The sequence below is a fragment of the Antennarius striatus genome, chromosome 3 (assembly GCF_040054535.1).
Source record: "Antennarius striatus isolate MH-2024 chromosome 3, ASM4005453v1, whole genome shotgun sequence".
Lineage (NCBI taxonomy): Eukaryota > Metazoa > Chordata > Actinopteri > Lophiiformes > Antennariidae > Antennarius > Antennarius striatus.
The window spans coordinates 23545682-23572169 of NC_090778.1; the positions used below are offsets into that span (position 1 = coordinate 23545682).

Consider the following 26488-nt stretch of genomic DNA (forward strand, 5'->3'; position numbering starts at 1 on the left):
GCAGATTTCCAAAAGGGTTTTTTAATAAATAGTGGCAAACTGATTTAAAAAACATTACAACTCTTTAAAGGCAGATATGTGGGAGAATTATACAGTTTAAGACCTTAACTAAATATTCTTTACTGTGGAATCTGATCTGAATATTTCTAGATACGACAAACAGGGTAAAAGTTACAAAATGGTGCGCAGAAGATTCAAAGTCGCCCCTCATTATAACTCAAATACAAATATAAGCCTCCACGTGAAACCCATTATCTATGACGGTGGTCCCATCTGTGAAGAAATTATACTAATGTTGATACTACTACAACAAAGACAAAGGGGAAAAGGAAATCCTTCTGAAATATCTGGACACACAACTTAACCGTTCCCCAAATGAAGCTTGAGGATTCATTTATCCTTCTAACTTCAAGTCAGGTAACAAAAAGCATTGGCCATCCAGACACATACTTTTTGAGTTAACATTCCATATAAACAAACCTAAGGACAGACCTGGAAGTCTGAGAAGGGCGGTAGACACCCTGCAGGGGTGATCAGCCCCCACCCCACCACCTACGCAGGCATATTTCCTCTCTCTCTTTCTGGCTACGGTGAGTGGTGACGGGCCTCCTTTTTTGACATTATCTAGGCGATAACCTCTGGAGGTCCTGTTGTGCTTCTGGGATTGTTCTGTCCATGGTCGCTGTCCGTCCACTTCTTCAATGTTTCCAGTTGTGGTTTTCTTTGGATTGCTATTGTAGAAACAATATACTGAAAGCCATGATGACGCAGCAGCAAGCCACCCAGGGACTCTTCCGCTCACCTAGACAAAATAAATAAAACTTTGTTAAAAGATTACGCCACTCAGATGAATTCCCTTGATATTATGAGGGGGAAAATGTGGGTTTACCTATTCTGGCACACTTCCAGAATATTCCTAAAAGCCTAAAACAAAAACAAAAAACAAAACATGTTAATAAAATTTTGAAGTAGCAAGTTGTTTTGCCAACCTTAATTTTATTACACTGATGGTAGAAATTACTATAATAACTGACCAGATGTCAGCAACCGTTTCCTTAACTGACTCTCCTAGATTTGAATGTTATTTCAATTAATGTACAAACTCTATAATAGAAAACCAAAGTTCATATAATTATTGGGCATTCCCTAAAGATTATACCACAGAAGAAAATTATCTTGCTGTTGAATAGCAAACCATCATAAATCACGGATTTCACCTCAGATGAATCCATCAATGGGGAAACTACTAGATCATCCTTTCTTGCAGTCTTGGCATGATGAGCGTGACTAAATAGGTTGTCCCTCCCTGTTCCACTGGAGTTATGTGTGTGTTTGTGTGTGCACAAGTGTATGAGAATGTTTTGTTGATGTTCCTGGGCAGTGCTGGACTTATTATTCGTCAACCATGGAGTTTGTACTACCAAGAATAATAATGTTTCAGTAATGATGAAAACTCAGACAGGGGGATTTTTATTAGTTGAAAAAAATCCCAAAAACAAACTAAATGTGACGGACGGATAGACACCTTAAAATTGTAGATTCTACACTTCATCATGAGTCTAAAGAAAATCAGTTTCACCACAGATCTTGTCTACTGCTACTTGGAAGTCATTTAGAATGAGAAAAAACTGATTGTAACAGGAAAAAAACATTACCTGTTTTCACTTATCCTTTTCACTGCTTTTATAACTGCCTCTAGCATTCTACCATTTTCTTGTGGATGAGGCGATCTTCTTGTCTATAGTTGCTTATCTTACTTGCAGGCTACGGGTCGGCTGGAGTGAAACTCAGTTGGCTGAGGGCAGGGTACACCCCCAATTAAGACACCGGCTTCCTCTGAGGGTCGGCCGGCCAACACTCAGAGGAAGAAGAACACACACATACACACACCCACAGTATACATACGCACACTTATGCTCAGGGATGACCATTACATGTTTTGGCATGCATTAATGCATGCCAAAACATGCTGTTATTATTTTGACCCTGTCCATTTAGCAAAAGCACCAATAAGACTTTACAGAACTACAATGACCTACACTGGTGATTTGTTAACACAGATTGATAGATTTTGTCAGAGACAACAACAGGTATCTGAGCGCTTGAATAATCACTGGCAAGACTTGGATAATAGATTCATTGTTAAGTATTTGGAGTTGTGTGTTGTGATAGATCTTACCCAGTCTTGTTCTTGTCCAGCAGGCTGGGAGCAAGGGCTCTGATGTAAGCACAAGTACAGATCAGCAGGAGAATCACTGTAAGCAGTGACTGGAAGTTGAAGATGGCAGACTGCAGGATGAAAGTATGTTTAGTGACATGACATGACACAAACCAGATGAACAGAAATATATAAAATATATTATAAATTCAATCCACTGCATGTCACTGAGGATGATCTTGTGCTTCATGTAGAAAGGACTGTTATTGTACTCGTCGCTCAGTCTGGTGCTATGCCAAAGAAGCATAGCACCAGACCCAAACAAAAAAAAAATCATAATGATTTACTTCATTCATCCAAACCTTGGACATGAGGGTATTAAAACAAGACACAGAATACCCACTTCGCATAAACTACATACACAATATATACGGTTGTAGACTATATTATATAAAATGGGAAATCTTCATTTCAATTCATACATACTGTAGACTACTTACTCAATCAACGTCAAAATTGGCTGTCATGTCTTCAAGTATGTGAATCATTTGAAATAAAGAACTACTATTCATTTCACTCAAAATAATCTATAATAATCAAAAGTCATGCTTTTGAGATTTAGTGTCTGTTTTTATTATGTTAAATGCATCACATCTTGTAGATAAATATATGGAAGGTCAGTTATAATTATTGTAATTATAATTACTGTCGTTAAGCGAATTACAATTAGCTAATGCTTTTGCATTCAATAATGTGGATACAACACAAAAGTGAAATACTGAAACATAACTACTATATTGCTAAATGGCCTTACAATGGCTGTTTGATGGCATTTGATAGTAAACTGTAGCTACAGGCAATTATCCATCTTCCCTGCCAATTCTTCTTTTCTTCCTAACCGACGTGAGCGTTCGAATAAATCACGCACGACAAAACAAATCAAGGAAAATTAAGTATAAACTCTCATTAGTTAAGTAGTGTGTTCCGTAATACAAGATCATAAATATTTCACAGTGTAGTACCAAATTATGATACGTAGCTGAATCTGAAACACGAATACATGCAGCTCCGTGAAGTGTAGCCCAGCTACGTGGCACACACCCCAAAACATTGCGACACTCACAGCCATCTTTTTAATTAACTGGTGATAATTTTAACATTTTGTATTACAAAAGTAGCGCCAGTACTTAATAGGATTACATACATATGCATTTCAGTACCAATACATAATGTGATATTTCGGTACGCTACGTTTTAGCATATCATAACTAGCTACTGTTAGCTACCAAGTTGAGCATTTTTATACACGTTCTGCATACAACAGAGTTCTGCCAACAGGTATTATCACAGAATCCGACCGGCACAGGTTAGAAAGAAGACGCTGTGTTACATATAATGCTTAAAAAGCAGAGTAAAATGACATAAACGACTAAAAACACGCTTACCATTTTGTGGTGCGCTAACGCCACATCAAACTTCCTGCTCTCGCTGTAACGTACGCAACGTCAGTTACGTAACGTAGCACAGGAAGAAACGAAATGACGTTCGTCTTAAAAAAAAAACAACAACTTCGTTTGCTGATTGGCTGAGACCCCGGGGGTTGAAAGTTGAATCGTCCGACTCCAGCAGTGCTGTCATTTGAGTTAAAAATTATGTCAACATAATACAAAAGTTGCTTCTTTTGTATGCACATTAGTTAGCCGACATTATAATGTAAGTATTTTTCCGGAAAATGCTTCCAACATCAAAATTAGATATAGTGATAATATTTATAGATAATATTACGATTTACTTTGGTTATTCTAGAAGTAAGCTAGCTAGTTAGACAACGTTTACAGAAACAAGGTGCAGTAATAATGTATAATGTATTTAAAGTGTGAATAATTTATTTGATATAGTGAAGAAAGATGAATGAACGTCTGTAAGATAAAACAGTATAGGAGTATCAGAAAGTAACGTCACATACAGTATAATAAAACTGTCTGCGGCATTCATGACAGCACTTTCTTGAACATGAATCTTAGGACAAATCAAAGTAAATTTGACTGTTCTTATCCTGTGCTTTCTTTGTGATTGTTTGTTAGACACTCCTCTGTTCCTGTTTTCGTACGCATATACAAAAAAATCAAAGTGATTTAAGTCATGTTTCGTTAAATGGTTATGATGTATTTACTGCAGGATTTGCACATGGTCAAACAACTTATTGCACTGTACCACCGCTGTTTTCAAAGTGGTGGTACAGAAATAGCTAGCTGTATGGCAGCTGAATGCAGAGTTATACAGAAGAACTGAGGTCAGGAGGGCAACTTTTGAAAGTTTGCAATCTGTATCTAAATTTAAAGGATCGGCAATTTGAAATTATTCCTCTCGTCAGTGGGTTTACTGTAGAACTGAAGTTTGTGTTATTGTTGTTATGTTGGGCTCACTTTTGGTTTTGGATTCCTTGGTACATTTTGTATTTGTGAAATTATTAGTCGTTGTGTTTGTGCAGCCAAATTTAAACTGTAAAAATGTAATGGTTGTTACAGTCTATTATTCATTAATTTCACATACGTATACTAATTTTACATTTAGACTATGCTGTCACTATTAGCACTTCCATTTCCATCATCTGCCCTGACTTATTTGACACCAAGGTGTTGAACAGTGTTATCACAGCAATCACTTTTGTTACAATTATTTACCTAGATTATGTCAAGGTACCACACACTATAAAGTGTAAACACACCCTTTATAGTGTGTGGTTCTAACAGAGATTCCACTAAGAAGACAAATCGTCAGTGATGGTAATGCAGGTTTAACTCTGTGTCATATATCTCAAATGCCTTTGCTGATATGGTGAGAGCTCGTAACTCATTCTATGAGGAGTTTAGAGAAAGAGTGTTTCTGCATTAAATAATGCTTGTCTTGTCACATGACACAATATGAAGCATGATCCTAAACCATTACCCCTTCATTACTGTCCTTTCTGCAAACAGTATAAAATGTACTAAAGGTGTTCATGGTTAAATGGAAGTTAAATTTATGTTGAAGCATGCATTGGTGAAGTGGTGAAGTGACTCTTAACTAAAGCGCCCTCTGATGTGATGTTGGTAAATGCCAGCCCAGAGATGATATAAATTTATGCCTTGATTAATTTGACAATGTGCTGTATTTACTTTCTATTTATCAAGTGATTCAAAATACCCAAAATGATGATGGTAAAAGGGTGTGGCGCAGATTTCTGCTGTTTGGGGCAGCACTGCTCTAATCCATGACTGATCATGATGACAGTGGACTTGCCGAAGAGCTCTTCTTTTCATCTAGTATTGGAGAATATACGACGGGAAAGTCCAGTGAAAGGACAGTGAGGAGATTGGCCTAATTGTAAGGGCCCAAGAAAGAGACAGTTCACTAGCATGGCTGTTTCTACACTGCATAAACTCATTTAAAACACAAAATGCACAATTACTGGGATTCTTTTGTGACTCATTTGCTAAGCAACTCTTAAGTATGGTGATGTCTTACATTTTTCATATGCTAAATAAATGACAATGAAACGGTAGGAGGAAAAGTTACACAAAGGAAAAAAAGAGGTTGCAGTGCAGTTTTTCCATTCTTGACAGACAACACTGTTGACTTAATTGAAGTGTCCTTCTGTCATTACCATGGGGTCATCTTCCGTCGGCCCTACGCTGCAGATGTTACAGTAACTAATGAGTAGCTGGATTCTCTTTATGAGGTTAAAGTTGAACCCTTCAGCTCCCTCATCATACTCTGCCCCGTAACCTGGACACACCCCTCCTCGAAGCAGAAAGGGTCAACATAAATCTGTTTAGAAGTTCATTATTGGGGTTTAGCTGTGTGGAGGGGTCACTTTTCTATGTGTATGTAAGACCTCAGCTGTATGCCTCATTCTGACTAACCTTGACCACCTGCTCTGTCAGCATATATTGTGGGGGACACAAAGAAAGAAACCAAAGAAATAAACTGCTGTCACATCCTAACTTATAGCAAGTGTCCAAAGGGGCTCATTTTCATTTTTCCAACATATCCAGCTTGGCTAACTGCCAATTTAGCTGTCCTTTTCCCTTAATCTCCACAGGCTTTGCCCTGTAGTTAAGTTAGTTAAGGAGGGAAGCTACCCAAACTCACCTCTCACTTCACGTGGAAGCAGTAATCATGTGTTCTGGCTTGGACATCCGTAATCAAGTAAAAGTTTCTCAAGCCCTCTCTGGATGCACATGATGTATTTGTGGTAAACCAAAATAAAATTTCAGAAAACTGTCGTTTTTCTTACTGTAAACCTTGAATCAATATCTTTTGTAACTGATCTGTTGCAGAATTTTTTTTGTGACAGAAGACTGTTAGCTGACATTAGTCTAAGGGTAAGGTTATGTTACCAAACATGCTTTCAACATTCACTGGCAAAAAGTGATTAAGTTTCACAACATCAAGTAATTCTAACAACATAGATCCCACAGGTTTTCATGTCCTCAATGTGGCTTGAGCAGATGGTACAAGTTAGCCTTTGAGTTGGATTTTTTTTAAGCAGATGACTGACGGCTTGCTCCTTCATGAATACAATCCTATACATGTGATTTATTGAATGACTTTCAGGCCTATAATTTGTCTTTATGATGGATTATTCTGGAAAAGCCGTATCTCGCCTGAACTATTCATCAAAATTTAGAATCTGTGACTTGAGTTTGTATAACCTAATCACTCTTTTCCATTCCCAAATTACTGTTTCCACCTTTAAATCTCAGTGTCCAAACTTTTGAGATGTCGTTTTTGATGTGTGAATTTATGACAGACTCACCTTAAGACACATGCAAGTCATACATCTGCAGATAAATGTTGACATTGCATAAAATCAGACTACAATTGGGTCTTTTCAGTAGAAGTTCTTTTATTTATCTTCAACATTGCATAATTACCTTGCTGGTTGTCTTAGATCCCACATTTCTGTTCCGAAATCTGCCAAACTTGTTAAATAAACGACATGTGTTTTCACTGACTTGGGAGACCCCCCACTGAAGACTCACACAGGGACATTTATTATAATTTCAAGTTCTATAACAATGAAGCACATTGATGAGACTGGAAAAATTGCACAGTATAGTATATTAAATTGGGTTGACTGGAGGGCTTTCTGCAAAGGGGGTCTGAGGACATAATAGTTACCATAGACGACCATGACCTACAGTAACTCTAACATCAGCACATTACTGGGAAAAAGAATCATAATGCTGCTTTGTTAAGAGTGTCTTTATTTCCATATTAGATTTTGCACAGGTCATGAGTGGCAGAGTCAGACACATCATTGTAACTACTGATCCAGACACCGAATACTTCCTACGTGTGGACTGGGCTGTAGACCTGGGTTCCGGATTCACAATATCTCTCAGCGATGGCGACTCTGCATGGGTCGGAGAAGGTAACAATTTCAGAAATGCGAAAGGCTGAGGCCCAAGAACCATTTGGTTTATTTCAAATCATTTCATGTTTTCTTCTTATATGCACTAAAAAGACTTTTTAACGTCCATTAGACAGGTGTTGCCAACAGATTCGCCATTCATCGCACTAACTCTGGTGGCACCTGGCCGAACCTTCTCATAAAGCTGTAACTATTGGTCCTTTAACCCAGAGGGACAGCACTGACCTTGTTTCATCATCCCTCTTCACTCACATAATGCTTACAGGTGTATAGTGTGTAGTGATTAAACCCCACAAGGCATGTCTTTGTATGTGCATGTCATACTCCATGTGTGTGATTGTGCGTGTGTGTGTGTGTGCGTATTTGTGTCTGTGTGTGTGTATGACTGTGCGTGGTTACATATGTCCTCCTGTGGGACACCTGGAAAGTAACTGCTCGCTCGTTCTCTATTGCTGTACATCTGCAGAGCTGACAGGTAGAGATGGGGTTGTGACAGCTATGTTCAGGCTTCTTGGCCGTCAGTGCTTCAGTGTTTGATGTTAATTGGGACCCTGAACTCAGCATGAGCAGCTGTGCAACAGCTGATGACATTCCCCTTTTGTTTCTCTGCATGCATCCTTCAATCTGCTTTTGAGTTTCATTTTTGCATTACTAAGTTATTATTGCAGCAATAGATGGAATAAGCCGAATGTCAATTTTATTATTTCCACAACTCCCATGTTTTTGACAATGTTAAAAAACAGATTTAATTTTTTTTTTTTACATTTTAAAATGTATGAATGTATTTTTAAAAAAAAAGTTTTTTCTCATTAATTGTTGAACTTTTGTTTGTGTTATTTCTTCACTCAGAAATCACTTAGTCGCTAAATGTGTTGCGAAGCATCACATCTCTTCTTCGTCACTAATGTATTTGGTGTTATAAATACATCAAATAAATATAACTGCTTGATTAACGTTCATATTTTTGCACTGCATTCTGTTTTTGGACCAATGTCAGGATTCTCGTAGCTGTATGACTTGACAAAGTTTAGAAAATTATTCTCTGTGTCTAGTTTCAGAAGATGAGGTGACAAGTGAAGCTGATGGACTGGGAGTCACAAGGGAGCAATATGTGGAGGATCTTCTTCAAGCATTAACAGGAGGTAAAGGAGGACAAGGAAGACGGAGACAAGGCCAATCGGTAGAGTACTCCTTCCACCTCTCTCCGGATCATTGTTGTCTCTCGTACCAGAAGATCAGCCATGAAATCTCGGTGAGGAAAATCTTTGGATAGATTTTTCATTTATAGTTATGAAAGCCAGTTGTCAGGGTGGTCTATAAGGCCATCTAAGAAAGGTCTTAACTGACTTGACCTTTGCTATAGGGCAACATCATCCAGCTTATTGTTCAAGTAAAAGGCTTCTTTCTGCAGGTGACAAACTATGAAGCTCATGAATTTATTTTTCAAAGCAGCCATTCTGCTTCCATTTACATCACCGTGTTTGCCTGTGGGTGGCACAGAATCAAAATTACAGCAGTTCTTAAATGTCCTTGCTTGCAGATGAAACACACCAATATTTATGCAGCTTTGAACTGCTTGCGTCTCCTGCCTGGCTCATGGCACAAGACTGTGCTCCAACTGTAGCTGTGGAGCAACTTTCTGTTGAGGCTCCGCAGTTGGATTATATTTGCTGGAAGTGTTGTTGGGGCCTTTGCATCATTGGTCTGGGACACATCATGCATGTAATGATAGACCACCTGAAAGAAGAACATTTCATGAATAAAGGTTGTTGTTGTTAAAAATAAATTGTAGGAGTTTCTATGCGGTCGATTTGACTTTTGCCAGAGGATAAATACATCTAACGACATACAACAAAATAGAAAGGAAGTCTTGTATTTTATGGGGGGCTGTTAAAAAGATAGGGTTTTATGGTCTCCCCACATTGTAGCAGAATTAGAACAGCCAAGTTGCCTTTAGGCCACAGTAGAAAGAGCCACAGGTAGGAGACATTCAGTTTATCAGTTTGTTGAGTAGCAATCAAGGTAGCTGTCTGATAGCCACTGCTCATAAACATTTAGGGACCAAGGATTGAGAGTTTTAAGTCACTCAGGAGTTACTGACAAAAATTGGACATGCTTGGACAGACATTAGATTCTTATGTAGTTTCCAGTGAGTGACAGGTGTGATGGAGTGTAGGTCATGGTCATAGCGTAGTTATTCTTTTCAATTGCTATTGGCTTTATGGAATGGGTCAGTCAGGGTCCTGGATATGCTGTGAAGGTGGAGTAGACCAAGGGTGGAAGGCCAGGGGGTTAGGAACACTGGTTAGACCGCCATAAAGTTCTGATTTATGGACAAGGTTACTCCCATATAACAAGGCTAAACAGCAGTTGATTGGAACCTTTTTCCTTTTCTGTTTAAAAGCCCCTCTGGCTTTCTGTTTCTGAGTACACAAGTGTGTACCCTGACATATTGTTGGTTTAAGGGGTTATCAGCCTTTGGGAAGCCATATACGACAGAATGGAGTCTGGATGCATTGGATTCTTCCTGTTTTGGTATTAAGAAGCTTTTTAAAATCAATTCATACTCACAGTGTTGCTAACAGTCATGTGTGGTAGATGTACTTGTGAGACTATTTGCATCAAGTGCAAACTACCTGTCTCTTCGCACACCTGCTTCTTTTCTTATGTTTTTTTTTCACCCTTTCTTTCCTCCACCTTTTTTGCTTTTTTTAAAAAACATGCCACAGGTTAAAATGTGGAGAACGTTTTCCCAGGCAGATAATTTCAGGGTACAGGAATGACTAAAAATGAGGCAAGTTTCCTTTGGGAAAAGAAGAAAGGAGTTTAGAACCAAAACAGGTGGTGAACTTATACTGACAGTAATATTTTATGAATATGACCTTAGAAGTTGTAATGATAAAGGTAATTTGGTTGTTTGTTGTTAAAACTGCTACTAAGCAGGTATTTAGCTGACTAGGTTAGACATTATCTCCTCTTTAATGTCTCTTCAAGTCTTTGTAAAAAAATAAAAATCCTGACATTACCCCATACAGAGCAGTTCTTTATGTCTGCCAATCAAAATAAGACGCAAACTACTTAAACTAATGTATGTAATACTGTATTTAGGTCACATATACAGTGCGCCCTCTTTACTTGCGGTTAATGCTTTCCAGGAACCACCTGCGAATAACGAATTCCGCGATATAGCAACAAACTATTTATTTCATTATTTACGGCAATTTAAACGTGAATCAACCCTCCCCATACTGATATTAAACTACTTTCTATCTGTATGACCTTTTCCCACACTCTTATTGACTGTTTAAAGCACTTTTGTGTCTCACAGAAGCGCGCTGCTGAGACTCACGGAACGTAGTGCACTTCCGGATGCCGTCAGCCAATAGAGTGCACGTACAGTATCACGTGACTACCTACTAAAAATCCACGATGAGGTGAAGTCGCGAATGTTGATGCGAGAATGCATGAGGGATTATTCTATATCAATGCTATATACAGTATATTTCTGTCAGATACTTAAATTTTTGTCTATGTCATAGGGACAAATTATTATAATTTCCCCCCAATTATTTTATTGTCTATAATTTCTCCATAGGATATAACCTTTACATACCAAGAGTCGAACTTTGCTTTTGCAGTTAAGCAGCATTTGCATCAAAGGAAGATGTGGTCTGTCAACGGAAAATAATAATTTCAATCTCATGAGGCCAAAAGGCTTTTTTTTACATTAACTAAAGAAAAGAAAAAGAACCCCCCCCCCCCTTGAAAAATCCACCAAACAACAAAAGATAAATTTGGAATGAATGGCTTGTATGTGGCAGTGGTTAGTCCTCTCACAGCAAGAGGGGTCTTTGGTTCAAATAAAGACCTCTAGACCTTCAAATGTGGCATTTATGGCTCTGCCCATTTCTGTGTGGGTTCGCCCTTCTTGTGCTCCAGCTTCCCCCCACAGTACATAGACATGCGAGCCAGATTAGCTAGTTATTCTGCTCGTAGGTGTGAATGTGAAAGGTTCATTGTCAGCCCTGTGATGATTTGTCTATCTGTCCAGGGTGCTCTGCTGTCTTGCAACCCCAGAAAGGATATGCGGTTATAGCTAATGGCTGGATGGTTGTATGCTTGGCTTTTACTGTTGTTGTTAAATTTCCGTTCTGCTTTTCATGTCTGCTTAATCCTGGTACAGCTGGGTGCCAGATTTGTAACCTGAAGACTCTAATCCACTGACAGACCCCCCCCCTGCTGTCACAGTCAACAGATTCCCCCAAGGAGTAGTAGTTTTTCTCTGACATGTGGTTTGTCGATTCAGTAATAATGTGAGTAAACTAAATCGTGCATTCCCTCTTCGCTCCAGACATGTCTGGACCAAGTATCCTACACAGGCACCTACAGGAATTAAAGTTCTTTTTCCTCCCATATCTGTTCTTAATTTGATGCTTTGCCAAAGAATGCCCTTTGTTTGTGGGAACATTCATGCTATCGCTGACAAAGCGACTGCATACGCCCCCCCACTTCCTGCTCTTTATCTGGCCTAACGCCTCTGCACGGGCACCGTAGAACTGTTGGGAGAAGCTGCTCAGTGCCCACACATCCCAGACCCTTGCCCATCATTGAACACTGCCTCTTTTGTCGACGCAGTGCTCACCCACTCACTTCCTCGCAAATCCTAGGGTTTGCAAGGACCCTAGGGTTTGCTAGGGTTTGCTCTACGCCAGTGTCTCAACCGGTGAGATAAGGTAAAGTTCAGTGCCCACAGTGTGTTATGGTATCATTTTCACTGGGACTATTGTTTTGACTTTCGTCTTGTCCACAGGTTTGACCATATGGTCTCACTATCTGTATAGAGATATACACACAAACATTTAGTCAGACCACACAAGCACTTGTGTGTCAATGCGTGCGTGTGTGCGCACCAAACACTCTTTCATCATGTTGCACAAATTTTTTACTTTTTTGCAATTCAGTAAATCTAAATTTCAACTTGTTTAGTCTGGTTTTTTTATGTTGTTCAAAATATTCCTCATTCTGAAATTTTTATTTTTTTTCCTGGGTTTTCCAGGCCATGACCTTTATCTCAATGACTTTTCTTATTCTGTCTCTTTTTATATTCTGTTAGCTCCACTCACTATACATTTGTCATAAATCAGCCCAAATCTTCAATAAAGCCATGTGTCAAATACTCTTGAAAATTGAAACAGCAGCTATGGCTTTTCTACTTATTTATTTCTCATTAGTAGAAAAATGTGGCGGTGGGTGGTATAGCACAGACAGACAGTCTGACCTCCCACACCTTGGCAGAAGCTGGAAACAGTGTGTAGACTGACCTTTAACGTTATCTGTGGATCCTTAGAGAAAACCAGCTTTTCAGCCTGTTTCTGTTTTGCAACGAGACACTTAAATCAATAAAAGATCTTCATCAGGAGCACTGGCTCACTGGGTGTCCACATGTCCAAAGTTTGATTTTGTTGAGCACATCTTTCCTCTTTCCAGGCTTCTTGTACAGTATGTAAACGGTAAACCTAAGGTGATCTGGATGTCTCATGTTTACTGTAGAAGGACTTCTCACAAACCCTGGAAGTAGAGACATTGAAGCACACGGCCTCTGGAATTTAAAAGAAGGGGCAGAAGAAATAAACAGCAGATAAGTGTCATTTACAATGTTAATCCAGTAAATAAGGGTTGTGCTTTCAGCAGGTTACATCTCTGTGTCTGGTGTGTTAAACTGGTAATGCTATGTTAACATGCTAGTCAGGATGATTTATGGTCTTAGAGGCTGTCAATGGGAAAATGGGTTTACAATGACGTAAGACTTGTACAGTAAATGTAGGACTTTACAATGCTCATGTAAGTGTGAAAGCGTTGGTTAACTCAGCACGTCAGAGTCCAAAGCCCTCATATTATCCCTTGTCACGTGGCTGATTTATTGCCAGATAACTGTCGTCTAGAAGAAGAGGAGAGGTTTGAGGAGGAGATAGAAGGCAGGTTTTAAGAAAGATCCAGGCGGTCACAGTTGTCACACCCCACTATTTGTGCACCTCAGCATGTGTCCATGTAGTTAGTAATGTGTGGTTTACAGTAGTGTGAAAGTTGTTGCTCCTTTCATGTGGACTTGATGACTTGCACCTTGTTCAAATTTGCAATTGTAACCAAGCCAAACATAACCCATCTCTACTGGGCCTCTTAACACTGGTCTCATTGTTTCTATTAAATAATGGACAGTCTTGCACAAACACTGACTTTCAGCCATGCCAACTTGTCTATGACTAATGAAGTTCCATGTTACACAGAATCCCCCTAAATTGCCGAGAGGAGCCTGTGCTGGATCACTGTGACATCCTGATGTTGCTCTGGATCTTTATGAGTTCCTGGGAACCTCTATCCCTTAAGATCCTGGGTGGTCTCCTCTGTGTCACAATCCCATTAAGTAGACAGTTGTTTAATCTCTGACTTCCTTGTGGGTATGCAAAAAGAGTTTTCACAAATCATCTATTCGTATTCATCTTATTGACACAAAAGGTTCTGAAAACGATATTGTCAGTCGCCAAAATGTTATAAGGACTATCTAGTGATTAGTTTCCCTGTTTTTTTAAATTATCTTATGTTTCTCTGGAGAAATTTATGAATTTGGCAAAACCAATATTTTCAGTATTTCATTGCAGTTTTTTTGTAATGCTATGGAGTATGGTATGGTAGTATGGAGTATGGTATGGTAGTATGGTATGGTAGTATGGACAAATGTCTGAATGGAGGAAGAAGTAACAAAATCCAACATTGAAAAATACACTTCAAAGAACCAAGGAAGTAGACTGACTTGAACCTGTCTACGGTTGCGGTATTAAGGCTGTGGTGGCGATGTGAGGTGGACGTCCACTCATTGGCACATGTTTAGGTTCACCTGTGGAGGGGAAAACAGCTGTGTGGCTTGCCAGGACAGCCTCGGTCCAGGACAAAAATGACAAGAATTTTATGGGATCTTTTGAAGATGGCGGCTTTATTGTGGTGGGATTCCGGACTTGAAGCAGTACAGTGAAGATTTAGCACCTCATTGCCTTCTGGTTTCCCAGTGTATGATGATCAGTACCTCTGTTCATGTGTGCAGGGGAGAATCTCCAAGGCAGCATATTGTGCTTGTCAGTTGAAAATTTGCTCGATACAACATCTTCAATGAGCAGACTTACATTTGTCTGTGGTGTATTGCAGAGCCTCTTCCCTGCTCTGAGATTTGGTGCCAAACTGCAAACCAAATGAGGAATGTTTTATTATATCTGAAGCCTGCCTGTGATTCCAAAGAGTCTTCAACAAGAAGCACTAGAGAGGAAACTATGTGTTCACTTGCATAGTTTACCAGTGACCAGAAGAACTCACCTCGTCATCTTTGGTCTCCTGCTTCAAAGAAAACATGATGTAATGTTTTTCAGCACCTCTATATTGTAGAACGTCTTGGAATGACATTGAGGTGTTTACTCATTTGTCACTGTAAGCAGTTTTAGGAATGACTGTGGATTTGAGCGTTAGCTTACTGCTTTAAACTAAACCTTGGTTTTCCAGCCCCTTACTCATGTCAAAATTTTTTGCTGCTCCCAATTAATCTTCTGCCAGCTTCTTCTTGAGGATCTCTATACTGTTTTTCCATGGTAATCTTGGAGATTTATTGTTAAATCGGTACATTAGTTTACTCCCAGGCAGGTTTGCTCAAAGAAAGAAGTTGTGCCTGTACCTGTGTTATCTGCATAAAAGGAGCCTGCTTAGTAAGAAGGTCTTTATTCCTGTATTTATCAACTGTTCATTTATAGTGAAGCCAGTCAACCTGCAGAGGCAACTTTACCGCCTCCTTGTGCATCAAGTAAAACATCTTATTTGATCTTATTCTGCCTTATCTGATATAAAATATATCTTTTCTTATATTTCTTATTCTGCTCTCCTTTCTTCAGGTGACCTTGGGTTCTGTGGAGCTCCAGCCAGCTCCAGACCCTCTAGAGTTGAACCGGGAGATGATTGGTCAATCTCTAAAGCGCTGTATGGATCTAGATTCAGATCATTGCAAGCTGTTGGATGAGAACCACAGACTGAAACAGGAGCATCAGAGGATTCTTCACCAGTAAGGAAGAGATAGGAAGTAGGGATGAAAGTATATGTTATGGGGAACAAATACCAAGTTTAGATGAAAAGTGCAACAAAAGTCATCTTATTTTCAGTGCTGGTATTTGTTTGCTGATTGTCTTGTTTGCATGCAGGCACTTTTTTGCCTTTTGCATGATTCTGCCAGCATTTTATGTGCATTCATTCAATATAACATCATCATTGGTCAGTCATCTCAGAGGGTCCCACCCTGTTTTGCAGTCTAGGCTTGGGGATTCTCGGAACTAACTTGTAATGATTCATTTTTGTGTCCTTTATCCTATATATTCCCGTTGTGTTTTTTTTTTTTATGTGGGTCTTCATTCCCTATATCTATATTTGTGCAAAGCGTAGATATCAGCATAATTTATTCTCCTAAGTTATGCTTAGAAGATATCAAGTATTTACCTGCATATATATATATATATATTTTTTTTTTTGTGCCTTTGCTTATATATGCTGTAAGATTTTGCGTGTCTGTTTTTCTTACCGGCGGCACGGTGGCGCAGTGGTTAGCGCTGCTGCCACGCAACACGGCGGACCCGGGTTCGAGTCCCGCTCTGTGCGGAGTTCGCATGCTCTCCCCGTGTCTGCGTGGGTTCTCTCCGGGTTCTCCGGCTTCCTCCCACCTCCAAAAGCATGCGCTTCAGGTTGATTGGCTGGTCCCAAATTGACCATAGGAGTGAGTGTGTGAGTGAATGATTTGTTTGTTTCTATGTGGCTCCGCGGTGCACTGGCGTCATGCCCGGAGTGTCCCCCGCCTCACGCCCTGAGACTGCCAGGATAGGCACTGGCCACTCCGCGACCTGCGTTAGCGGATTAAGCGGATTTGGAAAATGAATGAATGAATGAATGTTTTTCTTACCAGGCTGGAGCAGCAGGTTCAGGATAAAGAGACACTGGAGATGGAGCTGTACTCCCGTTTTGTCATGGTGCTGAATGAGAAGAAGGCGAAGATCAGAGGTCTGCAGGATGATTTCCGCCAGCTCCAACACAGCAATCATCGCCAGAGAGATGAGGAGCAGAGGGGAAGGTCCGCACGGCCAAGTGTCTTTTTATTCTGTGATGTTCTTCCATGAATTGAGAGGAAAAAAAAGTTTTTTAAAATCAGTGGGTTTTCTTGAACGCTGAAAAACAAACCAAAAACAAACCCAAATTCATTCAGTATTGAATAATCTGTTAGTTATTGTATTGATTAATTATTTGGCTTATGAAACATCAGAAATTTCCCATCATAACCCTGGAGTCCAAGGTGATGTCATCAGATATCTCATTTAGTCTGAAGTCCAGTTTACTTATTATATTGTATATTGTTTTTACTGAAATGTGAGGAAAGAAAAAGCGGCTAATTCTCTTTAGATTTATAAACGTGAACCTGACCATCAAATCCATTGGAAAACTGACACGAGGATCACATATCAAAAACGTAATGATCCATTTACTGTCAGTAATTGCTGCAGCTTGGGTCTTGTTTTGTGATTTACACATGCTAGACTAATTTTTCTAAAGCAAGTGTATCTCTGAACTTCATTGACTTCATTTATTCTTGGCTGGTGAGAACTTTGTATTGAGAGTCAACAGAGGCCGTTTCTTTGGTTTCACACTTACAAATTTGGTTTCCAAGCAAGTCATGCACAGTGCTGTCAGATGTGCGTATGTGTGTGCCACACCTTTGGCACGTCCAGAGTACAGACGGTTGCTGATGTTCACTAGCTTGTGTGATATCTTCTTTCATTGCACTTGCGCAGTGTCTGGAGGATTTTATTCATCATCACATATATCTGGCTTTGCGATGTCCCTTGGGGTCAGTATAATAGAAGGTTATGAAAGATGGCGAGCCAAAGACTCATGTGTTAATATGTTTTTCTTTTTTGTTTTTCCACGGTCTTGCACACGCAAACACGCACGGGTATACACACACACACACACACACACACACACACACACACACACACACACACACACACACACACACACACACACTAATTTCTCTACATAAAACACGACCTTTAGTGACAACGAAACAACTCATGGTGAAGACGGCAGCCAGGACGGAAGAAAGGAAACAGTTGGGAGCATCCACCTATCTCAAGAGCCAACCATCCTCATCACAGGTGTGTCCGTGTATGTCTGTGTGTGCCTGTGTTTGTCCATGTGTGTATGTGTATGTGAGTGTGTGGGTGTGTGTATGGTGTAAAGAATGTAGTCACTAATCGGAAAAAGTGAAAGCTGCTAAGCCTATTAACCAAGCAGTGCTTTGCAAACTGAAAATGAATAATTGGCCATTAAAAATTCTTCTTATGAAGAAACGAGAGTGTATTCATCTTTATGTCAGAATATGTTGCAACAGCAATATCTGTGATAATAAACATTGAAACTTCCCTGAATTAAGAAATGAAGGTTTTTCATAAGAGATAAATCTGAAACCAGCCAGTGCAATATAAAAAAAACATCATGATAATAGATCCCAGTTTAAGATTCATTTAGATTCTGGAGACTTAATGCCATTATGACTGTTTGCTGCCTATTAAATGCAGAGCTAAGAATAAGATATGTACCAGTTAAAGGGTTGGAAACAGGGCCAAGTTGTTTAACTCATTTAGGACCTTCTTATTCACCTCCATAGAGACAGTGACGCACAATCACAGACACAATGGACTACACATTCGACATACAATATTACACTAACATGCTCCATATGTTGTATGCAGGGCGTTGACATTTTCAACATGGCAATTTTTTGCCCATTCCCAACACTCACTTGTGAAGTCACAGGTTTTGATGTGACTCAGCATCCATTTAAACTCTTGAAAGGAAACCTTAATCTTACTCAAACTGATTTTACTGTTCAATAAAGTTGACAGTTGAATCTAACTGATTATATAAGCAGGGGGTTTAAAATTCACTTAAAGGAGCGCACTAACCAAAGAGTATACCCTCGGGTAGCCGAGTTCTGGGAAACACTCATCAGTGACTCATAAACCCACCCGGTGAAGTCTGCTGTGATTGCTTCAACACGGCCAGCAGTGAGGTGGTCTTCCCCCCTTCCTTGATCATGCAGAGCAGTCTGTGATGTCACATCTGCTGAGTCATACCTCCCCATCTTCTGCAATGCTGCCATAGACTAGGATAACCCACCAATCCCGCTCTCAATGGATGTGTTTGTGCTCAGAGCCAAGCTCATACCCCCCGATAGGACAAAGGAGTTAGAAAGCACATTGACACTGCAGTGACTAAAACAGGTTCTGTTGTTTGGCTCTCATTGTTGCACACTCTCTCTCTTACGCACGCACGCACGCACGCACACACACACACACACACACACAAACACACACACACACACACACACACACACACACACACACACACACACACACACACACACACACACACACACACACACACACACACACACACACACACACACACAAACACACAAGACCTCCCTTCCTCTGTTCCCCAGCTTGGCCTAACTGAAGATGGAAGGAGGTTGTAGATTGCACAGCAAGAGTCTCTGCTCACAAATGTTGTTGTCCAGAAACACTTTACAATGCTTTCTTTTGTTTTCAGCTTGTCAGTGAAATTCACTTGGCACTTACTGCTTATCTGAGCTTTCTAACATTATGGGTGTGTGTTCCAAAACTGTTGTAGTATTTACACTAATGCAGTAGTCCAACAAATGATTCTCTGGGCGTTTCTCACTTGGCCTTAAGCACTGTGATGGAAGAAAGCCATAAATTCACGTCATGGCTCTTACAATAAGCCTGCATTGTTACTTCTGCTTTGTATTTGTGCAGCCTCAGTTTAGTAACCTTAGCAATCAGTTAATTCACCACCACCATCACAATCATTGGTGAACTTGAGACATATGGTGTGAGTTATGACAACCTGAATTCTGTAAACACATACAGTATATTAAGTAAACTTAATACAGTAAGTAAAGCTGTTCAATTCAAGTTGCCACCCATTTGGCTAGTGTAAAGTTTGACCCAGATCTGAATCTGTGTGCACCACTGCAAGATTTTTGCTTTATTTGCATTCAACAATCTACTCAACCATCATAGTTGGGTATGCAATCCCCCTTTGACATGGTCTGTCCCAGTGCACCCTCTGGGTGTGTTGTCATATTGTTGACGCCTGATAAGAGAGAGTAATGATGGAGAAGAATTTGTAACAAAAGAAGAAACTCTCTCTTTGACTCCTTCCAGGTTTAGCCTCCAGGTTTAGCTTCTGACTTTGAGGATATACAAAGCATATCAGTCACACTTAGCTGACTGAAGATAAAAGAGATAAAGATGGAAGAAGGTGTTGCTGCTAAAGCAGAATAAAGGAGTCGATAAAATGACAGGCATTGCCTTTTTTAGCCAGATAGTCCAAGTAAAGCCGGTAAACCAGTCCATTTATTTATTTTTATAGCAAATATCCACTTTGGCACTAATTCCTGTATTGGTAATAAAAGAGCAGACAGACAATCCAGTCTCACGTTTCTACCGCCACCTCTCATTCTGGTCCATCTTTGAGTTCAACTAGGCTTGCAGCATTGTTAAAGGGCAACAGGTGTGTTTTATGTCTGTCTGCATTTCTAAATGATTCAATCCCAAAGTGACCAGACTTGTGTGGAATGCCAGATAGGTTTAGCTGATAAAGGTCTCAGGACTTTAGGAATTGAGTTGATCAGGGTTAACTAAGGTCATCTCAGGCAATAGGAGCCCCAGAACTTCCACAAATGTGCCAAAACCAACACTGAGAGAATTAGTTCAAGCAATGAAGATGGTGAGTTTGGCCTTTAAATTAAACCACCCATGTTTATTTGTTACACTTGGTTGCAGGGCGTGATCTGCTGTGTCATGGCATCTCTGTGGGCTGTACTTTTTCTGATGATGAAGACGAACAGCCAACACGGAAGCAGAGGGCTTTCCACACCCATAGCCCAGATCCTTGTGACCAAGAATAAAGTCGCAGATCAGTTGGATAACAGTGCAAAAAATGTAACCCTCGACACCATGCCTTTACAGAGAGGAGAAAACCTGTATCCGAACAAGACAGTTTATGAATTAAGAGATGATTTTTAGATCTCCAGTCTTCTTCCAGTCAAATTGTAATCTGTTCTTTTGTGCACTGAATCAATTTTGTGGATTTGTAGCAGTGTAAGGAAAAGCATTTCAAGCTTACTGTTGGTCTGTTAAACATTTTTCTCCTTGCCCTCAAATTTGATCCATGGCTTCCTCTCTTCAGACAAACGTTTAAAAAACCACCACTAACAGATGTGTGGTCCCCTACTGAGTTTTTATCTTCACTCCAGATGCTGAATCATCATTTAGTCGTCAGCATTCGCATAACAGAAAAAACAAAAAACTTCCTGGCCTCAACCAGTATCCGGTCTGGGCTCTGCACGTTTCCCCGTAATTATCTACCATGTTTTCTTGATCTTATATTATTGATTGCATTTGTTGTTAGGGAAGTACAACAGTACTGGTTTCTCCCTCACCACAACACTCATCTTAAATATGGACCTAGTCTCCAGATACAAAGTTTCTGCTGCAGCCCTTTAATAATTAAGATGTTTTATTAGCAGTGGACATAGATGAGCTTTATAAGAATGATTTTGCAAAGCAGAAAAATAACAATTTCTATTGGGAGAGTTGACAACGTGCTGCTATGGATGTGAATATCTCAACTTGATAAATATGTTCTGGTGTCTGACAGTTTAAGAGATTAATTACCTCCTGATAATGTTTTTATTCCCACAGTTGTCTACTGAGTTTCCGACTCAAACGTACAGTGTTGTGTGGTCTGTCAACATTCAACAGCTGCTCAAATTCTCAGACTGTACTGACTCACTACACCAGAATGATCTGAATTACTTGGACGGCTTTACGATTACAAATAGGCTCAGGCCGTCATAGCATATATTATGAAAGAACCCACACCCTGTCAGAAAACCGTCAAAGGACAGCCTATACAGTCTGACAGGGAGTATAAATATCTTAGGGTTGTCTTGGAATATTACTTGAAGTCAGAAAAATTAATCAGCAAAAAGAGGAGACAAAATCTGCACTTCTTTGAAAAGCTGGTTTCATTTGTTCATCAATCACCATGTTTAAAATGCTCTGTACTGCTTTTGTGGAAATCATTTAGGTTATATTTTTTGCGTAGGAATACGACAAAAACACACACAAAAAATGAAGACGATTGTAACTATTACCAGCAAACTGCTAGATCTAAAAGATATTCAAAGATTCAATCTCTTTATAAAGCAGAGAAAATCACTTATGACCCGAGGCACCCACCCATCACAGCCTTTTTTTTTATCTGCTAGCCTCTGGGCATAGTTGCCGGCAGTCATCCTGTCTCTGAAACAGATCAGTTACTGATACAGCAAAGAATTAAATCCCAGCATCAGTCTTAAGTTTTCATCATTGTCATCAAATGTATGGCACATTTTGTCAGAATGATAACCTTTCTTACTTTTATTGTAGAAACACTACAACATCCTCCCACGGTTATATTTAGGTGCCGTCTGGTATATAGATAAATGACAAACGACTTCTGCATTTGGTGCTTTGTTCTGAGCAATGACATCAATAAGACCAGATTTCTTTCTCTGAAGAGCTAATGTGAACATCTTGGGCAAAATAATTTCATTTTTAGATCACATAAATATATTGAATTGTTATTCCAATGTGCATTGACTGAGGGGGTAAAATGATGTCTCAAAATGTGGTTTGTTTATCGCAAACAATATATTGCCTCTAACTTTTTCTCTCTCCTCTTTTTCTTCCCTCTTCACTCCACCTTTCTCTTCAATGAGGTGACATCCTCATGGCAGACATGTTTAAAGCCTTTAATATCAAGCTTTCAAGTGAGAATGTTCTCTTGATCGGTATCCATGTACTGTTTGTGGCAAGCTGCTAACAGCTATTTAAACGCTCTTGGCATTCACAACAACTACATTAACAACTGGGCAACACTGTTATGGAAGTGTCTGCAGATTTGATGCCAGATTTTGTCTCAGATTGTGAAAGCAGTTTTCAGAAAGCCAGAGCTTGCACGGCCCTCTGGTTTGATTTAACTATGACAATTACTTGCCACAGTTCACAGGAGAGTTTTGCTGCTCGTTTCTCGTATTCAATAAATCAAAACAGAACAAGTGATGATGCTATCTTTTCCCAAACGCATCAAACTGACTGCTCAGTTTTGATTCTACCATCAAATCTTTGTCCAAATGCGTCAGTGGTCATATGACAACAGACAACAGGCTCAAAACCCCCTAGTGGTTCTTCAGAAACTGATAACATTGGTGCTTATTACTTGGAGGACATGGCAGAGAATCAGAGTGTGTGGAAGCAATTTCTCTTAAGAGTTCGCCCTGAGCTCAGATGTGACTGCCAATCCCCTAAACGCTGACTCTTTGTGAGACCAGATTAAGTGCAACAACTACTGAGGAACAACCAGCTACACCCAGAAAACAGGGTGTCACCACCAAGGCTGCTTTGCTGCTGCTTATTCATCATGTCTTGAGATGTGATGTTTTCCTCCCTGTTTCATCATGCAAATGAATGACACACCACATCTTTCATTTCCCTTTTGTAAACTAGTATTTTTGTGAACAATTTAATCTCTTTGTTTTCTTTCTTTTCCCATCTGCCCTTTCATTCTGTAAATGTTCTGTGGCCCAAAAAACCTGGGGGCTGTGATGCTGGGGGTTAATAGGGTTATGTTGTCTTTCACTATCTTCACCTCCTCACCTCTTCCTTTACCCCTGCTACCAGCTTTAGGTCCTCAGGTCATCACAGTGTGTCTTCACACTGACAGTAATGAACCTATGGAGACCTATCCTGAGTTTTTATCTGACCATTCTACCTTTAACATTTGGGTCTTCCCGCTGTCTGTTATGATTCTGATGATACCTACATTTCAGCTGAAGACCACGGGTGGCTGCCAGGATAATCCCACAACATTCGCTGGCTGGTTTAATAATCCCCACAGGAATGTCACACTCTCTTCAATGTACCTCACATCAATCAGGCATTTTATAAAGGGAAGGCCCCGATCAGTTTGTAAGGATGAATTACAGATGAGTGCCTGGCATAGTGCAAGACAGGAGACAATATGCCAAAGGTTAGGAGACTGAACTCCGTCCCTGAAGGAAAAGAAATGTGATAGAAACCTTCCTAGTTCTTTTTTTTGTTTATATTCCAAAAAAATTGTAAATGTTTCAGCTTTTATTGTATTTCATCTTAATAAAGAAATATTTCCTGAACCGTCTCACAAAATACTTATTTATCCCTGTCATAAATGTTGTAAATAAAGTTTGTTTCCAAATAGTCACAGAACTGTTTATCCTCCATGAATTTAAGAGGCAAATGTCTGCATTGATCACAATAAATGAAATCATATTGAGAGTAAAGCAATCAAAATCAATAGGCTTTTTATCAAGATGTCTTCCAGACAAAAGAGACAAATGTGTGATATGAAAAAATAAATACCTATAAATAAGTTAAACTTTAATTCAAAACATCCAATTTTATATGGAGACTGAATGCAATGCAATGTGTTCACATGAGAGTTTCATCTGGGGTTGGATGATGACCAGTTGATAACAAATGCGGCATTATGTTTACATGTGGGTTATTGTCAATAAGAACACTCATGTATTTGATTAGAGGGGAAATTATTATTAAAGAATAAAACCCTGAAGTTAGAATCACAGGACCTTTTATCGTGGTTTCTTCCCTATGGAGTTCCCATTGGAGACCTGGATAACTGAGAACCTATACAGACTTCCCATTGGAGGTTTTTTTTATGGCTCCCATGGACGAGGGGCTGTGCCAAGTTGAAATTAATTGTTCCATCGCTTGCTTATCATCATCATTCACTTACTGCGTGCACCTGTAGGATCCCCACTGTCCAGGGAAATGACAGGAGTCTTCCTGCTTTCCCGCAACAGCGCTGTGGTGAGACAGAGTGGTCTTTGTCTATCGTTTGGCTGTGCTATGCTCACTGCTGAGAGCCTCACACTGTAATGTCTAAAGCAAACCGGTTTGAAAACCTAGTGACAACTTATTGGTGAAAATATCATCATGTGCTGCTGTGAGCCATTTACTCTCTTCAGTCATTTAAAACCAAGCAGTGTACACTGTCACTACTGATTTATTGCATTATAATCATCCACATGTAGCGATTTGACTTGGAATTATGAACAGCAGTGCAACAAGCAATTTCAATTTTTTAGCCCGTACAAATCGAATCAAATTTATTGGGCCACTGTTGTCAGACTGCATTAACTGTACCTCGTTTTACTCACGGTCGATATTACTGTTGTTTCCTTCAGAAAGCAACACGCATATGGAAGTAATGGCTGTTTAAATATGGCTGTTTAAAACTGGCAAAGTATAATTCAGAACTAGCGTGGAACTGCTCTGGCTTCTGACTTTTAATTTATTGTACAAGTTCCTCTGTGTGTAAACTGTGAGGCCAAACAGTTTACACATACAAATACCAAAGCCAATCACATACAACAAAGTTCCAGATGCTGAAACTCCATTGTCGATATGAAGAATTTAGTGTTGTCTAGATCCAGAGGTGCATTTTTCTTACAAAAAGCAACCTTATATGCTACAGGTGCATTAAACTCACAACCTCCATTCTACATTGAGCGCCAGCTTGTTTTCCAGCCATGGGGTCTCTTCGGCACTCAACAGCCTCTTGGCCGTCACAAAATAACAAATGGTCTCTCTACGAGAGATGCTGAGTGAACTGATGGGCTTCATTATGTTAATGAAACAAAATGTTCTGCAGATTTTATGAAGACTATAGCTGAACATTCAGTGTGTGATGAGTACCTGCTGCAGAGTGCACTTAAGAGAGTCCCTTTTTCACATAAAATGTATAGTAATCCTAAAAATCTTGCATGAAAATGTTCTCTAAGGAAACTAAACAACTGGACTGAGCTTTAACTAGAACATGAACCACTTACAATTTAGCAAAGTGTGACATGGGAACAAATGTGACATGTCACTGCATTTAAATGTACATTAAAGTGCAATCTCACAATTCTAAATTCGTTCACCACCCAAACACTTTCAATGGGATATTATTGCAATTTTCTTGAAAGAGTCCTTGAAAATGCTAATTGAAGCCAAAGAAACCAAAATGACTTGTTACAGCTGACTTGATTATCTCTCATGGCTGGGAATGCATTATGTTATTATCTTGACTTCCTCTCAGTCAGACACCAAAGGATTCTCAAGCTTCTCCACGTCGCCTTTTTTTCTCATGTAAGGCTAATTGCTGACTGGTTTAACATTCACTGTCCCACACACGATTCTGTGAATTTCAACACAGCCTGCGCAAAAGTTGTAATCATATTTTTAGAAATCGTCGCTTAAGGTTGTGAATATGCGGATCACAGGGGGTGACGTTAAATCACTTAAAGAGTTTTTTCTTTTTAACAGCGCATCATTTTGAGTGATTTGGAAAGATGTGACACAGGACTGGCCTGGTTCTGTTTATCAATTTTTCTGTCCGAGTTCCACCAGAAAGTTCCTTTGTTTTTGTTACTCTTCTATCGTCTTCCTCCGAGGTCTGAATTAGGAAATGGAATAAGTTTGGTGGATTCATTAAAATCAATCCACTTAATGTCAGGGCAGATGTCCCTTTTACAAGATCGATGAATAATCGGATCTTGGTGTCAAGAGATGACAAAAAAGTGATAACAGGAGTGTGGAGGATATAGAGCACAGGAAAGAGAAACTAAGATGGGAGGACAGGTCTTTGGCTCACTGGATGTTCCA

The 26488-nt window shown here is 39.7% G+C and overlaps 2 protein-coding genes across 2 annotated transcripts; one reads left to right on the forward strand and one right to left on the reverse strand.

Moving 5' to 3' along the window:
• On the reverse strand, positions 1-3679 carry tmem167a (transmembrane protein 167A). The gene is made up of 4 exons (XM_068310867.1): positions 3604-3679; positions 2180-2289; positions 890-924; positions 1-802 (listed from the first exon to the last, which is right to left on the reverse strand). The coding sequence occupies exons 1-4, from the start codon at positions 3604-3606 to the stop codon at positions 732-734; spliced, it is 219 nt and encodes a 72-aa protein (XP_068166968.1). The 5' UTR covers positions 3607-3679; the 3' UTR covers positions 1-731.
• A 71-nt stretch (positions 3680-3750) lies between these two features.
• LOC137592259 (DNA repair protein XRCC4-like) lies at positions 3751-23952 on the forward strand. Its single transcript, XM_068310289.1, has 7 exons — positions 3751-3871; positions 7425-7577; positions 8630-8829; positions 15506-15672; positions 16561-16725; positions 17706-17806; positions 20522-23952. The coding sequence occupies exons 2-7, from the start codon at positions 7439-7441 to the stop codon at positions 20644-20646; spliced, it is 897 nt and encodes a 298-aa protein (XP_068166390.1). The 5' UTR covers positions 3751-3871; positions 7425-7438; the 3' UTR covers positions 20647-23952.
• Positions 23953-26488: the final 2536 nt, after the last annotated feature.